The sequence below is a fragment of the Phascolarctos cinereus genome, unplaced genomic scaffold (genome assembly GCF_003287225.1).
Source record: "Phascolarctos cinereus isolate Bilbo 61053 unplaced genomic scaffold, phaCin_HiC Scaffold_9;HRSCAF=440, whole genome shotgun sequence".
In the NCBI taxonomy this organism is placed as follows: domain Eukaryota; kingdom Metazoa; phylum Chordata; class Mammalia; order Diprotodontia; family Phascolarctidae; genus Phascolarctos; species Phascolarctos cinereus.
The window spans coordinates 257,332,348-257,347,724 of record NW_027556402.1 but is presented as its reverse complement, the minus strand read 5'-3'; the positions used below and the strand labels follow the sequence as shown (position 1 = coordinate 257,347,724).

The 15,377-nt window shown below is 59.4% G+C and overlaps 1 protein-coding gene across 5 annotated transcripts in view; it reads left to right on the top strand.

The window, feature by feature from the left end:
• SPTBN2 (spectrin beta, non-erythrocytic 2) overlaps positions 1-15,377 on the top strand; it is a 44,092-nt gene that overhangs the window by 16,558 nt on the left and 12,157 nt on the right. For 4 of the 5 annotated variants that reach the window (XM_020968076.2, XM_020968073.2, XM_020968074.2 and 1 more), the window contains 15 exons: positions 1,388-1,565; positions 6,177-6,328; positions 6,690-6,863; positions 9,464-9,555; positions 9,683-9,763; positions 9,870-9,985; positions 10,742-10,854; positions 10,970-11,157; positions 11,252-11,369; positions 11,641-11,799; positions 11,912-12,214; positions 12,463-12,616; positions 12,718-13,588; positions 13,978-14,115; positions 14,368-15,124. In XM_020968076.2, coding sequence (XP_020823735.1) covers positions 1,406-1,565; positions 6,177-6,328; positions 6,690-6,863; positions 9,464-9,555; positions 9,683-9,763; positions 9,870-9,985; positions 10,742-10,854; positions 10,970-11,157; positions 11,252-11,369; positions 11,641-11,799; positions 11,912-12,214; positions 12,463-12,616; positions 12,718-13,588; positions 13,978-14,115; positions 14,368-15,124 — 3,576 coding nt within the window. In that variant the 5' untranslated portion in view covers positions 1,388-1,405. Of the gene's footprint in view, positions 1-1,387; positions 1,566-2,952; positions 3,363-6,176; positions 6,329-6,689; positions 6,864-9,463; positions 9,556-9,682; positions 9,764-9,869; positions 9,986-10,741; positions 10,855-10,969; positions 11,158-11,251; positions 11,370-11,640; positions 11,800-11,911; positions 12,215-12,462; positions 12,617-12,717; positions 13,589-13,977; positions 14,116-14,367; positions 15,125-15,377 lie in introns of those variants that run through there. The other variant, XM_020968072.2, reaches the window with a different exon arrangement.

Sequence of the window (15,377 nt, the reverse complement as noted above, 5' to 3'; positions counted from 1 at the left end):
GTTTATGCCGTGCCTTTGGAGGAGGCCCCTGTCTGATGAACTAGTGGGGGTGGAAGAAATTCACATGTTTGTTTTGAGGAGAAAAATATTTGTTTGAGTAAAGTCCTGAACAGTCCTGGCAGGACCACAGAGATGGTCATGTTGTTTACTTATTAGCCTCATAGGCCTGGGATCCTAGAAGAGATCACAAGCCCAGATCACTGAGAAGGAACCCTGTCGCTCTCAAAGAAAGGGCCACGTTTTTTAAAAAAATGAATGTTAAAAATGTTTTCACTTGTAATTGGAGAAAAAATAAAATATTATTTAAAAAGACAAAAATCAAAGAAGGGACCACAAATCCCTCACTGGTTGTCAGGTCAAGGGACTTTTGTTTCCAGCGCCTCTTGCCTGAGGGACCCCCAGGTCCGTCAGTGTCTGGGAGCTGGGCTGTCTCCACTCCCAGAAGTCTCCTGGAGGCCCTTCCTTCTCCCTGCCCTGGACTGTGGTTAGAGCTCAGCCCTCCATTGCTGCTCAGCCCTCAGTCACTCACCTTCTCACACGTGCTGCATGCTGGGTCAGGGTCTGCCTCTGCCTCTTCTCTCAGACTCCCCATCTGGGCAGTGGCTGCCTGCCTCCGTCCTCCCCGTCCCACCCTGCTCCACTCTGTCTTTGTTCTCTGTTCCTCTTGGCATGTTGCCTCACAAGTGATATCTTATCTTTATTTCATTCTAGCACATAAACTAATGAGTCCAGTTTGGTGGTGATGATGATAGTAGTAATAATTCCCATGAACACAGGACCTTAAGACTTAAAAATGAAGTGTGGAGTAGATTGGGAATGCAGGGTAAGGGAGAGGAGAGAGAACAAATATGGCAGATGCAAGTTTAAAGATTAACTTGGATTCCAGCTCTGGCCACCAGAGGCCTTGGCCCTGTCCAGTGGTTCAATACCAAGCGCTGATGTGATTTTATCAGTGGAGATGACATTAAAGAAGAGGCCTGACCACTGCTCGGCTGCTGCCCTAAGGGCCATGGGACTTCTCCATCTGATTTGTAGCTGAGACCTTCCCAGGGCTGTGTTGGCTCCTCGTTAGACCTGCAGCTTCTTGAGGACAGGCACCATCTGACTTGCCTCTTTGTATCCCCAGCACTAAGCACCTAGTGAGGGCTTTCTTCTGTCTCATACCAGATTGGGTCAAGTGTGGGCAGGCCTTTGTAGTGGATAGGGCTCTGAATTTGGAGTCAGGAAGACCTGGGTTCTGATCTTTCCTCTGACGCTGAGGCGCTGCATAACCACAGACAGGCAAGTCTCTTCTCTCTCTGAGCCTCAGTTTCCCCACTTCCCAGGCTTGCTGCGAGGCCCGCGTCAGGCACAGCGTGTGAGTTATTATCGCTAACTGTCCCCACAGGACTGTGCCTCCACCACCATGAGCAGCACCCTGCAGTCACCCACAGACTTTGACAGCTTGGAGATCCAGGGTCAGTACAGTGATGTCAACAACCGTTGGGAGCTGCCCGACGTCGACTGGGACAATGAGAGCAGCTCCGCCAGGCTCTTTGAGCGCTCCCGGATCAAGGCTTTGGCAGGTGGGTGCTCCTCAGAGGGGAGAGGGGGTGGGGGGCTGGAAGCCGACCACGGCCTAGTGGAGGAGCTGGTCTCCAAGTGGTTCTGCCAGGATCCAGCCTCGTAGCACACAGACGTTCCAGCTCCTGCCCCTGCACACACCTAATACGTGGCCTTGCTGGCTAGTCTGGGGAGGGCCCAGCCCTCTGTACAGCTCCGGGGCCTGGCCTTTCTCCTTTCCCTCCGCCGGTTCTCTGGCGCCCCTTTCTTCCCCAGCCCCGACTGTTTTTCCTTAATTCACACTGCTATTCTCCTCACCTCATCTCCCCACCTGCTGCCTGTCCCTCCACCTGTTCCCTGCATCACATGCCCTGGGCCCGCCTGCTGCCTTTTCCTGCTGCCTTTTCTCTGATGTGCTCAGACTGCCCCGGCCCCTGCCCTCCCCTCTGGCTCCTACAAGCACCCACAGACCCGTCGGACAGGCCCTGCTGCGTTCCTGGGCTGAGTTGTCATGGCAGTGAGAGAGCGTGCTGCCTACCGGTGCCAGACCCCGGCCCCTACACTCCCATCTGACAGGCCAGGTTTCCCAGGCCTCCTACAAGAGACCTTCCCCGGGGGAGGCCTGAACGGTCAAGTCCAAGGATCAGACTAGGGGCATCGCGCCTTGGAATGTCCCTTGGGCCACTTTCCCTCCCTAACCCTCTGCTTATGTCCTCACAGAGGCTTCTGTTATGTCCGAGCAGTTTAAAAAGAAAGGGCTGGGAGAAGATGGGATGGATGGAGAAGGCTTTGGTTATCCCAGAAGGTGGGGGAGGGGAGCTGGAAGCTCCCAGAGTGGGAAGAAGGAGAGTCTGTCTGTCCCAGGCTCCTCTGCTGTCTGTCTGCTGGGAAGTGGCCCAAAGTGTGAGGGCCCCAGGCCAGGGCAGGGTTCTGCCAAGGGAGACAGAGGTGGGTGGGGCAGGAGCCACGAAGAGGTGTGTGTGCCAGCTGAGGAGGGGGGGATCCTCCTCTATCAGTCCCTCCCCCAAACCACCAAGGCCAAGGGAGGAGATTGCTCCCCTGCTGGAAGAAGGGGGTCTTTGGGGACTCACAGTCCCTTCTGCTTCCCCACTGTAGAAGCCTCAGGAGCAGAGCTACCCAGAGACCTGGGAAGGGGTCGTGAGGGCCACGCACAGAGGCCCATCCTTTCTCCACCAGCCCCGGGTGGGAGCGTGGGGGCTTCAGACCCCTCTCCCGCTCTCTCTCATTGGGGTCTCCTCAGACATCTCAGACTCTCCCCATAAGGAGCGGTTATAGGGTGCTCAAAGATCCCTCCTCCCCCTTAGGGCCCGGCCCTGCCCCAGCCCCCTAGCTCCACCTCCTTCCCCTCCCCCGCCGCTGTCCAACCTGTTTGTCTGGAGCGTCCCCTGGCTCTGCCCCTGCCTGCCAGACAGCTCAGCCAGGTGTGCCCCCTTCTGCCTGGCCCGTCAGCAGCGCGGCAGCAGCATCTGGAGCTCCGCAGCTCAGACGTCCCCCAGTCCTCGGGCCCCTGCGACCCCTGCATCCAGGACCCCGGGCTGCTCCATCCCCACAGGGCTGACCTTGAACTTGGGCCCCTGGCTGGGGGAGAATGGACTCTGGGCTCTCGGTTCTGTAGGGAGCAGCAGACAACATGAATGGGGACGGGCTCATGGGGAACAGCCTCAATGGAGTGGGGGAGCCCCACTATGAGGCTATGGAGGGGGCTCGACGCCCAGGGAGCCCCCTGCTCTCCCCTGCGGCCTTCATTAACCCTGCCCAGTATGCCAGTGTGTTGGAAGGACGGTTCAAACAGCTTCAAGGTGAGGGTCCCGTAGGCAGGAGGGCCTGTCAGTGAGGGGGGAGAGAGAGAGAGAGAGAGAGAGAGAGAGAGAGAGAGAGAGAGAGAGAGAGTGTGTGTGTGTGTGTGTGTGTGTGTGTGTGTGTGTGTGTGTGTGTGTGTGTGTACAGGCCCAGAGGGGCAGATCCTGAGAGGAGCTGGGCTGGGTCAGAGGGAAGGGGGAGCTGGAGAGGCACTGGGGAGTGGTGCGATCGGAGGAGAAAAGGAGGGGGAGGGAGTAGGCATTAGGCAGTGCCTGTTATGTGCCATGCATCGTGGCAAGCACTTTACAAGTATCGTTTCATTTGATTGTAAGGAAATGTGGGGGTTGTCAGGGGGAGGACAGCATGTGGGCTCAGTGACCCGTGACCAAAGCGGAGGGCAAGGAGACACTTGAACGGTCACATGTATGGCTGTCCGGGGGAGGCGTGGGAGGACCCAGAGCTCTGTTGTGGAGTAGCCTGCAGGGGCCCACCGAGTGGGCCAGTGTGTGTGGGGGTGTGTGTGTGTGTGTGTGTGTGTGTGTGTGTGTGTGTGTGTGGGTGGGTGTGTATGGAAGAGTGAGGGTAAGAGTGTGTTTCTGTCCTGTGTGTAGGTGGCTAAACGTGGGTGAGGAGACATGGGGAGAAGAAAGGGGGTCATGGAGAATTTGGGGGAGGGTATGTGTGCGTGTGTGTGCATGTGTGCGCGTGCATGTGTGGGTGGGTGTGTCCAGAGTGGGGGGCGAGGCACATGTCCCGAGTCAGCAGAGATGGCCGTAGAAACGGGGGTCTCTACGAGCCTTCAGCGCAGCCTGACATCCGTGTACCTGTTGGAGTTCTGGGTGTGTCTGTGGGCCTAGGAAGGCTCCCAGTGTATGTATATTCCCTGGTGAGACAGGGCTTTGCCTCTGCCCCTCCTCCTTCCGGACGCCTCTGTCCATGTGGCTCTTTCCTCTCCTTAGCCAACCTTGGCGAGGTCGGCTCCGACCCAGATGGGCAAGGTTGGCTAAGGATGGCCGGGGCTCAGAACGTGAAAAGGAGTCAGATTTTAGCCAGTGTCTACTCTCAGGGCTCTGGACGATGAGGGGCATCAGAGCATCTCATTGCATCGTTGGGACCCCAAGACTGGCGCATGGAAGGGGCCGGGGGCAGTAGGGAGGGGAGGGGCAGACAGGGTTTCATGAGTCTGGGAGCAGGACAAACAGGATCATCATTTTGGAGGGGAAGGGCCCTTAGAGTCCAGCCTGTGGTCTAGCCCCCTTCTTTTATAGAGGGAGAAACTGAGGCTCAGCAGTGAAGGTCAGAGAACCAGAAATGATTGGATGCCAGGGCACAGGCCGCCTCTGAGATCATGGGGACACATCCCTCAGGCCTTGGAGAAGGAAACCACAAGGACTCGGCACAGGTTGACCCTTGACCTTTACTTTCCCCAGGCACTTAAAGACAGGGAGGGACCCAGGAAATAGAAGCTGGTCCTAGGACGGCTCCCCTTTCTGTGTGTGTGACTCAGCAGAGCAGAAACCCCCCAACCCCTTAGAGGCGGGCGTCCCCAGAAGGAGGATTTCTGAGGGGCCTTGCCACAGACCGTCCCCAGGATGACCAAGCTCCAGGGCCAGAGAAACCTTGGCCCCCGCCAAGCACGTAGGGGACCCTCTTTGGGAGCATCTCTGGAGGAAAATGAGGTTCCGGCTTCTCTTGGGACCTTGTTTGACAACATGCCTAATGACTGGCTGCCCTTTATAATTTAGGGCCAGACCTTGACTCCAGGGCCTAATAGCTCTCTTTGGTGGGTACTTTGAGGTTTGCAAAGTACTTTCCCTGACTTATCTCATCTGAGCTTTACTGGCAGCCGGGAGCTAAAGGTGTGATTATCCCCGTTTTACAGATAAGGAAATTGAGGCTCAGGAGGAGGAATGACCTGCCCAGGGTTACACAACTCTTGAAACTGTCTCAGGGAGGTTTGAACCCAGGTCTCTACTGATGCCAAGTGCACAGGTTCTCCCCCCCCCCCCCAGTATCCCACTTCCCCTTCACATAATTACAGACTTATTAAATTTCTCTCAGTCTCTCTTTAAGTGGCCCCTCCCCAGCAAGTTGTTTTAGTCTCTCTCCATGAAGCTTATTTCTTACTCCTTCAATCATCTGTATTTTTTGAGATCAAGTCAACATTTATTAAGCACCTGCTCTATGCCAGGCACCGTGCAAGGCCTTGTAGAAATAACACAAATGAAAATGGTTCCTGTCCTCAGGAAGCTTCTGTTCTGTGGGATGGGGGTGGGGGGAATGACACAATATGTACACAGAGAAGTCCATATGAGACATCCACAAAGTAACTTTGATGGAATGACGTGATGGATTCAAAGTCGAGTCCTGGGTTCAAATTCTGAGTCTGCACCGACCACTCTGTGACAACCTTTAAGACTGCATCTGGTGCCTGAGCTGTAGGCCTGTGGTCTCGTGAACCAGAGTTGGGCGGTCAGCAATGCCCAGGTGTAGGTGGAAACACCTGCATTGAGCGCTGTGTGCTTCTGACGAGGCAGTGGCCCTCTCTGGGCCCAAGTGGGGGTTGGGTCTGCCCACCCAAGATTCCTTCTGGCCCAGCCGCTTGGGATCCGTGAAGGCTCTGAGGCTCCCAGGGGCTGTGGGAGGGCCCGGCCTGGCTGGGCCCCTGGCTCTGCTCACCCCTCTCTTCCCGAAGCTCCCTGAGCCCAAGCTGGGCAGTCAGACATCTCGAGGGGTGGCCGTGGAGCAATGGTTTGGAAGTTGGGGGTCAAGGGTGGGATAAGCTGTGTTGACCCCATCTTGGTGTCTTCTAGATGAGCGAGAGGCTGTGCAGAAGAAAACCTTCACCAAATGGGTGAACTCCCACCTGGCAAGGGTCACGTGCCGCGTCGGGGACCTGTACAGCGATCTGCGTGATGGGCGCAATCTGCTGAGACTGCTTGAAGTGCTCTCTGGAGAGATGCTGGTAAGTAGTGGGGAGGGGGCCCTTGGAGAGAGGGGAGAGCCCCAGACAGGAAGAGGAGCTCAGGCTCTTTCTGCAAGGACCACAGAAGGCTGGCAAGGGCAGTGGGATTGCCCTCTGCCTACAGGAACAGTGGCCCCATTGAGCCGAGCTCCTTCCCACTCAGGCCAAAACCTGTTAATTCCCTGGGGAATCTTAATCTGCCGCCAGCCCCACATCAAATCCCAGCTTTGGCCCATGAAATCTGGCTCAGCTCAGGGACTGCCCCCAGCTCTGGACGTTCCCTTTGCAGACGAATGCCAGGGGGCGGGCGCGGGGTGGGGCCGGGCGCTGCTCTCCATCCCCGGCCTTCCTGTCCCTCCAGCCAAAACCCACCAAAGGGCGCATGCGTATCCACTGCCTGGAGAATGTGGACAAGGCCTTGCAGTTCCTGAAGGAGCAGAAGGTGCATCTAGAGAACATGGGCTCCCACGACATTGTGGACGGTAACCACCGCCTGACGCTCGGCTTGGTCTGGACCATCATCTTACGGTTCCAGGTACACAGACAGTCAAGCTAAGACCCCAGGGGCGCCCAACCTCAGCCTCACTACCTGCCCCAGGCATTGGTGATTTCAAACTGGATGACCCATGGGCGTGACCCTTCCCTCTTCCCCAATGCTGTTGAGGGCACTGCCCGCCTCCTCCTCACCCAGCTTAGAGTCCTTGGTGTCACCCTCCCTCACCCCCATCAGGCGCCTCCTACCTTGCCACCTCTCCTGAGTTCTCCAGGCCGCTTCAGGCCCTCATCCCCCTTGCCTGGACTCTGTGATTGCCTCCTGATTTCTCAGGGATATTTCTAAAGTGCACTCCCTTGCCTCATAAACTCCGGTGACTCCCTGTTGTCTCTGGGGTCAAACCCAGCATCCTCACGACACGGGCCATCCCCCCTTCCCTGCCTCATCACTCTTAGCAGCGCTCCATCCAAAGGGCCCTCTCTCTGCCCTCCACCCCAGCCTTCGGGCCTTTCCTCCGAGCTTCCTGTGCCTGGTGTCCCCCGCGGTGAGCACCTCAAAGGCAGAGAACGTGGGGCAGCGGCCACCATGTGCCTGGCACACAGAAAGAGCTTACTAAGTGTTTGCTGATCGATTGGCCCACAGCACCCTTGGTTCCATGAAATTCAACAAGCATTTATTAAGCTCTGATAGCATGCCAATATGATAATATGCCATGCTAAGTGTTAGGGAGACAGAGACAAAGTGAAACTGGCCTGCCCACAAGAAGCTTCCATTCTTCTAGGAAGAAGTAAGCCAGACACAGATGAGAGTGTCCAACAGAAATGCCAAGTAATTTCAGTGAGGTCAGGGGACACGCTAAGAACGGGGCCTGTGAAAGCCTTGGGGCGCGGGTGATGCTGGAGCAAGGCCTTGGAGGAGTGAGAGAGAGGGAGAACCTCTCGGGCCCAGGGCCCGGCTGGACCACCACTGCCGTTCCTGTTGGCCGCTGTGTAGAGAGAAAGGCCAGAGCCGGGTGCCCTTCGGGTCCCAGAGCCCAGACCCGCTGGGGAACCCGTCAGTCAGTCAGTAAACATTTGTGAAGCACCTGTGGGCAGCTGGGTGGTGCCATGGTGCATAGAGCGCAGGCCTGGGGTCAGAAGGCGCATCAGAACTGGCCTCAGACACTTCCTAGCTGGGTGACCGTAGGCAAGTCACTTCACCCTGTGTGCCTCAGTTTCCTCACCTGTAAAACGAGCTGGAGAAGGAAATGGCAAACCAGTCTAGGATCTCTGCCAAGAAAATCTCAAATGGGGTCCTGGAGAGTCAGACATGACTGAAAATGACTGAAAAACAACAGAGGGCCTGTGTGCGTGCCAGGCACTGTGCTAAGTGTTCAGGATACAAAAAGAGGCAAAAGACGGTCCCTGCCCTCAAAGAGCTCACAGGCTAATGGGGGAGACAGCAACAAACACGTGCAAAGTAAACTAAATATAGGATAAATAAGAAATCGTTAGCAGAGGGGAGGCACTGGAATTAGAAGTTTGCAGAAGGCTTCCTGTAGGAGGTGGGATTTTAGCTGGGACTTAGAGGAAGCCGGGAGGTCAGTGGTCAGAGCAGAAGAGGGACAGGGTGTGGAGGGCCTTGTTCACGGCCCGCCAGGCCAGTGTGCTGGGGAGTGAGAAGGAGGTGTGAGAAGACAGGAAGGTGGGAGGGGGCAGCTTATGGAGGGCTGCGAAGGCCATAGGGTGTGTTGAGAAGGGGGTGACATGGTCAGACCTGGGCTTCAGGAAAATCCCTTTGGTGACTGAGTGGAAGTTGGGCTGGAGAGGGGAGAGAGCCCCAGCAGCTACTGCAGTAGTCCAGGCCTGGGGTCTGCATCGGGGTGGGGCGGTGTCAGAGAAGAGAAGAGGGTGTGTTGGAGAGATGGTGCAGAGGTGACCTCGACAAGCCTTGGCAACAGCTTGGACGTGGTGGGGCGGGGTGAGAGATGGTGAGGGATTCAGGATGACTTCTAGGTAGGGAGCCTGAGGGTCTGGGAGTGAGGTGATGCCCCTGACAGTCATAGGGAAGGGGGGAGGGACCCAGAGTTGTCGGGGGGAGGTTGGGTTTAAGACGTCTACTAGACGTCCAGCGTGAGATGTCTGAAAGGCAGTGGGCGGTCAGCAGAGATGATGGGAGACTCCTCAGCATTGAGGTAGCCATTAGACCCACGGGGGCCAGGGCAGCTTCCTGAGCTGGGGAGGGACGTGGCCAGAGCTGTGCTGTAGGTAATCCCTCTGCCAGCGACGAGGGGCCTAAATCACAGAGGGCAGAGGCTGGAGCCCCAAATACGGCCCCATCTGTGTTCTCTTGGATGTGGGGCTACCCCAAAGTGCTGCCCCATTTGTGTCCCTCCACCACCTTCCACCAGACTGTCTTCCCACTGTGTGGACCTGCCCCGTCCTGGTTTCCCTGTCCCTTCCTTGCATGTAAGCGCCTGCTCAGTGCTAGTGCTGGTCTCTACGGTGAGTGTCCATGTCTAGGTCTGGCCTCACGTTCGTCACATACCTCCCTCCCCGTCCTCTCTCTGAGCCACCTCAGCCAGCAAGGGCTGTGTGCCCAAGAGAAGGGCAGTGATCGTCCTGGCCCTAAGCAGGGCCTGAGTGCCACCCTTTGTCCCTCAGATTCAGGACATCAGCGTGGAGACAGAAGACAACAAGGAGAAGAAGTCGGCCAAGGACGCCCTGTTGTTGTGGTGCCAGATGAAGACCGCGGGGTAAGGAGGGGGCCGCGCCCTGGGCACCAGCTCAGAGCTGAGGGTGCAGAGGCGGGGGCCTGTGTGCCTGCATGCTTCTCCCCGCAGAGGTGAGGAAGGCGGCCTTCTCTTTGCTCCTTGTTCACAGGTACCCCAATGTCAACGTGCACAATTTCACCACCAGCTGGAGAGATGGCCTGGCCTTCAATGCCATCGTGCACAAACACCGGTGAGCAGGGGCAACTGAGCAGAGGTGGGGGTGGGGCGTGGCGGCTCCCTGGGTGTTAAGGCCCTTCTTTTCATGGTCTCGGGGCCCTCGTTCCCTCATCATCTAGGCCAGACCTGTTGGAGTTTGAGTCTCTGAGGAAGTGCAACGCTCACTATAACCTACAGAATGTCTTCAACCTGGCCGAGAAGGAGCTAGGCCTCACCAAGCTGCTGGACCCAGAAGGTGGGCGGGATGGGGGGAAGGCGGGCTCCCGGTCTGAGTTGTATGTCTGCTCCGGGCCGCCAGAGAGTGTGACAGGGGAGCGCTATGGGGCCTTTGGCCTGCTGGCAACAGACAAAAACGAGCGGGCCTGAGGTGCGCCGGGGGGGCAAAACTGCCCCGAATTTCTGACCCAGCCAACATCTCTGAGAGTCCAAAGGGGCCCCAGTGAAGGTCTTCCCACGTCTCCCTTGTGGAGAAGCCGCGGTCAGTTGCCTTCCTCATCCCGCCACTGAACATTTGGTCTGGAGTCAGCTCTGAGATGGAGCTGGCGAGCGGCCTTGCCTCCACACTGCCTGGCTGTGTCATGAGGCCCTCTCTCTGTGTCCTAGACCAGGGCTCCAGAAAGCTGCAGAGCCCTGGAGCCCACAGGCCCTCCGGCCAGCCTGCCCCAGGCCATCTCTATCACTTCTCCTAGCCCAGGGGCACGATGCTCCTTCCCAAGGGTGTTGGGTACGCTGTTTCTCCTGGGAACTGCTCAGGCTCCAAGGGCCCTGAGAAAATGATCTCTGTTAACTTGTCCATGACCTTTCAGGCCAAATGACTTAATTGCCAATTTGACCTATGAAATACTGCCCAGAAGTCCTTCCTGAAAGGGTGGCCAAGAGCAGGGAGGACCATAGGCAGGATTCTGGGAGGAGGTGGAGGCAGAAGGGCAGTGGACGCTCTCCCTCTGAGCCAGGGCCCTGGGCCTCCGACATGCAATGGCTTCTTCCCCAGATGTGAATGTGGACCAGCCCGATGAAAAATCCATCATTACCTATGTGGCCACATACTACCACTACTTCTCCAAGATGAAGGCCCTCGCCGTGGAAGGCAAGCGCATTGGCAAGGTAGGGCGCCCTGGGGAGGGAGAAGGCCCAGCCAGAGAAGGCATGCCCGAGCTCCCGGGGTACGGGGAGGGCTTCGAGGAAGGACCGGGCAGCCCCCTTTGGCCTTCCCTCTCAGGTGCTGGACTATGCCTTGGAAGCTGAGCGCTTAGTGGAGAAATACGAGTCTCTGGCCTCCGAGCTGCTCCAGTGGATTGAGCAGACCATTGTGACCCTCAATGACCGGCAGCTCGCCAACTCCCTGAGTGGCGTGCAGAATCAGCTACAGTCCTTCAACTCTTACCGCACGGTGGAGAAGCCGCCCAAGTAAGCTGCCCTGCCCTGGGTTGGGGCTTGCGCTGAGGAGCCCCAGCGCGATGGAGCCTTGGGTCCTAAGCGCTCTCCTCCCCTTGGCCTCCAGGTTCACGGAGAAGGGAAACTTGGAAGTTCTGCTCTTCACCATCCAGAGCAGACTTCGTGCCAACAACCAGAAGGTGTATGCCCCACGGGAGGGCCGGCTTGTCTCGGACATCAACAAGGTGCGTGTGCCTGTCAGGGCCCTCCCAACTCAGCCTGATGCATCTGACTCCTCGGGCACCTGGCACGCAGCTGCTCTCTCCGGCAGCCTCCCTCTCTTTGGTTGGACGCCCTCTCTGAACGTGTCACGAGCGGCTGCCACCGCTAGTTGTGAGAACGCCCCCAAGGGCCTGTTTACTGAGACTCCCTGGTGGCCATCCCAGGGCCTTCTGTGTCCCTTCCTCCTCTCTGTTGCTGCTGACCCTGCCGCTGACCGTGCCCTGATCCTTGCAGGCTTGGGAACGTCTGGAGAAAGCAGAACACGAGCGGGAGCTGGCGCTGCGCACTGAGCTGATCCGCCAGGAGAAGCTGGAGCAGCTGGCCGCCCGCTTTGACCGCAAGGCCGCCATGCGGGAGACCTGGCTTAGCGAGAATCAGCGCCTTGTGGCCCAGGTCGGTAGGGAGCGCTGAGAAGAGAAGGGGTAGCCGGAGGCTGGACGTCCAAGGCAGTCAGCCCACCCGCAGGAAGGCAGGGCACACACCCTCCCTATCCTCTCTCCTGCAGGATAACTTTGGCCTGGAGCTGGCGGCCGTGGAGGCTGCAGTGCGGAAACACGAAGCCATCGAGACAGATATCGTGGCCTACAGCGGGCGCGTGCAGGCCGTGGATGCCGTGGCTGCGGAGCTGGCTGCCGAGCGTTACCATGACATCAAGCGGGTGGCGGCCCGACAGCACAATGTGGCCCGGCTGTGGGACTTCCTGCGGCAGATGGTGGCGGCGCGGCGCGAGCGGCTGCTTATCAACCTCGAGCTGCAAAAGGTCTTCCAAGACCTCTTCTACCTCATGGATTGGATGGAGGAGATGAGGGTACGTATGGGCAGCGCCCCAGGGAGGAAGGCCTTGGGCCCTGGGCAGCGGGCACTGACCACCTGGGCCCCCATGGCAGGGACGGAGCCTGGGCGAGGGCTTGGCCAAAGGACAGAGGAGTGAGAGAGAACAAAACGGAAGGCCCCAAGATGCCAGGATGGTCACTACTATCCAGGACAACAGGGCCAAGGGCATGGGCCAGGCTGGGATGGAAGGGTGATGGGCCAAGCATCCTGTGTCTCTGGCAGGGCAGACTGCAGTCTCAGGACCTAGGCAAGCACCTGGCTGGTGTGGAAGATTTGCTGCAGCTGCACGAGCTGGTGGAAGCCGACATCGCTGTGCAGGCCGAGCGGGTCCGAGCGGTCAGTGCCTCAGCACTTCGGTTCAGTGACCCTGGGGCAGGTGAGAGGCTGGGGGGTGATGGCAGAAAGAAGCTTGGGGGCTGCGGGAGAGGTAGAAGAGGTTCTGAGTGGCCCCTCTCCTCCCCTCCCTCCCCTCTCCAGGCTATAAGCCGTGCGACCCCCAGCTTGTGTCCCAGCGCGTGGACGCCCTGCAGCAGAGCTACGACGGCCTCTGTGAGCTGGCAGCCACACGGCGGGCCCAGCTGGAGGAGTCCCGCCGCCTCTGGCGCTTCCTCTGGGAAGTGGGAGAGGCAGAGGCCTGGATCCGCGAGCAGCAGCACCTCCTGGCATCGGCCGAGCCCGGCCGCGACCTCACCGGTGTTCTGCGGCTCCTCAGCAAGCACGCGGCCCTCCGAGACGAAATGAGCGGCCGCCTTGGACCACTGAAGCTCACGCTGGAGCAGGGTCATCAGCTGGTTGCAGAAGGCCATCCGGGAGCGAAGCAGGCGGCCGCACGAGGAGCTGAGCTGCAGGCCCAGTGGGAGCGCCTCGAAGCCCTGGCAGAAGGGCGGGCGCGGGACCTGGCCCAGGCCTCCAGCCTCTACCAGTTCCAGGCGGAGGCGCACGACATGGAGACGTGGCTGGTGGATGCCCTGCGCCTGGTGTCCAGCCCGGAGCTGGGCCATGACGAGTTCTCCACCCAGGCCTTAGCCAAGCAGCACCGGGCCCTGGAGGAGGAGATGCGGAGCCACCGCGCTGCCTTGGATGCGCTGAGGGAACAGGCCGCGGCCTTGCCGGCTGCCCTGGCCCACGCCCCCGAGGTGCAGGGCTGGCTGCCCGTGCTGGAGCGCCGCTACCAGGAGCTGCAGGCGCGAGCCGGCGAGCGGGCCCGAGCCCTGGAAGCTGCCCTGGCGCACTACACCATGCTCAGCGAGGCGAGCGCCTGTGGGCTCTGGGTGGATGAGAAGGAGCAGTGGCTCAATGGGCTCGCCCTGCCCGAGCGCCTGGAGGACCTGGAGGTGGTGCAGCAGCGGTAAGCAGCTCCTGCCCCACCGCTGCCCGCTAGCCCCTTTGCCCCATGGTCAGCGCTTCACTCCTGGCAGCTCCGAGGCTTCCCTCACACCTCCACTGGGAATGGGTGCACATGTTAAGCCTTTAACAGCTACACTGGAGATCAGCTAATGGCTGACCCAGGTCAGCAGGAGTGGATGTAGGCTAGCCTGCCCCCTGCACTGCTCCTTGCTGGCAGTCCGGCAGCTCTACACTCAGTTGGGGGGCTGGACGTTGGCCCCGCGAAGGGCACGCCTGCCAGCCCCCCACCCCCTGGAGCCCTAGTTCCTATGGGTGGGGTGAGAGCTCAGCAGGGGCAGGGGCTACCACCAGTCCCAGGAGAGTCAGAGCTTCTGCTCTCCCTCTGGGCAGGTTCGAGACTCTGGAGCCTGAAATGAATGCTCTGGCTGCCCGTGTCAATGCAGTCAATACCATTGCCCAGCAGCTGCTGGAGGCCAAGCCGCCTGGCAGAGATAGCATCCTCACCACCCAGAAGCAGCTCAACCACAGGTGAGGCTGGGGCTGGGGCTGCTGGGAGCGGACCGGATCGGAGGGAGGAGAGGCTGAGAGCTGACTCAGGCAGGCAGACAGAGGGGCCTTTGGACGAGAGTAGGCAGGATGGGCAGGGAGTGAGGGGAAGGGCAAAGGCAGAGCCACCAGAGCCAAAAAGGAGAAGGTAAAGGCCAGGGCAGGGGAAAGGGGTGCTCCCAAATGTGCCTGCTGGGCTAGAGAGCTTGCAGACACCTGTCCCGCCTTCCCAAGGTGGCAGCAATTCCGGACCCTGGCAGATGGCAAAAAGGCAGCCCTGACCTCTGCCCTGAGCATCCAGAACTACCACCTGGAGTGCACAGAGACCCAGGCCTGGATGAGGGAGAAGATCAAAGTCATTGAGTCCACCCAGGGCCTGGGCAACGACCTGGCTGGAGTGCTGGCCCTTCAGCGCAAGCTGGCTGGCACAGAACGGGACCTGGAGGCCATCGGAACCCGAGTGGGAGCCCTGGCCCAGGAGGCGCACGCCCTGGCCGCCAGCCACCCCACACAGGCCCCTGCCATCGAGGCCCGGCTCCGCGAAGTCCAAGACGGCTGGGAGGGCCTACGGGCCACCATGCGTCGCAGGGAGGAGTCCCTGGGGGAGGCCCGGCGGCTGCAGGACTTTCTTCGGAGCTTGGACGACTTCCAGGCATGGCTGGGCCGCACCCAGACAGCTGTGGCCTCCGAAGAAGGGCCGGCCACCCTTCCGGAGGCAGAGGCTCTCCTGGCCCAACACGCAGCCCTGCGGGATGAGGTGGAGCGAGCCAAGGGCGAGTACGGCCAGCTTCGCGCCGTGGGCGAAGAGGTGACCCGCGACCAGGCCGATCCCCAGTGTCTCTTCCTGAGGCAGCGCCTGGAGGCTCTGGGGACTGGCTGGGAAGAACTGGGTCGTATGTGGGAGAGCCGCCAGGCCCGGCTGGCCCAAGCCCACGGCCTGCAAGGGTTTCTGCGGGACGCTCGGCAGGCTGAGGGCGTGCTCAGTGGCCAGGTGAGACAGTCTCAGAAGGCAGAGGCCTCCGAGGGGGAAGGGGAGGAAGGAGAGAGAAGGAGAGACTGGGGCAGAAATGGGGGAAAGAGGGTCTGGGGTGGCCGCATGAGGGAAGGGGCAGGGAGTGCTAGAAAAAAGCCATGCAGGGGAAGAAAGAAGAGGTGGCCAAGCAGATTGGGTGAGCCTTGAGGACTGGAGTCAGGAGGGCTCAGACCAGTCACTTCACCACTCTGCCTCAGTTTCCTCATCTACA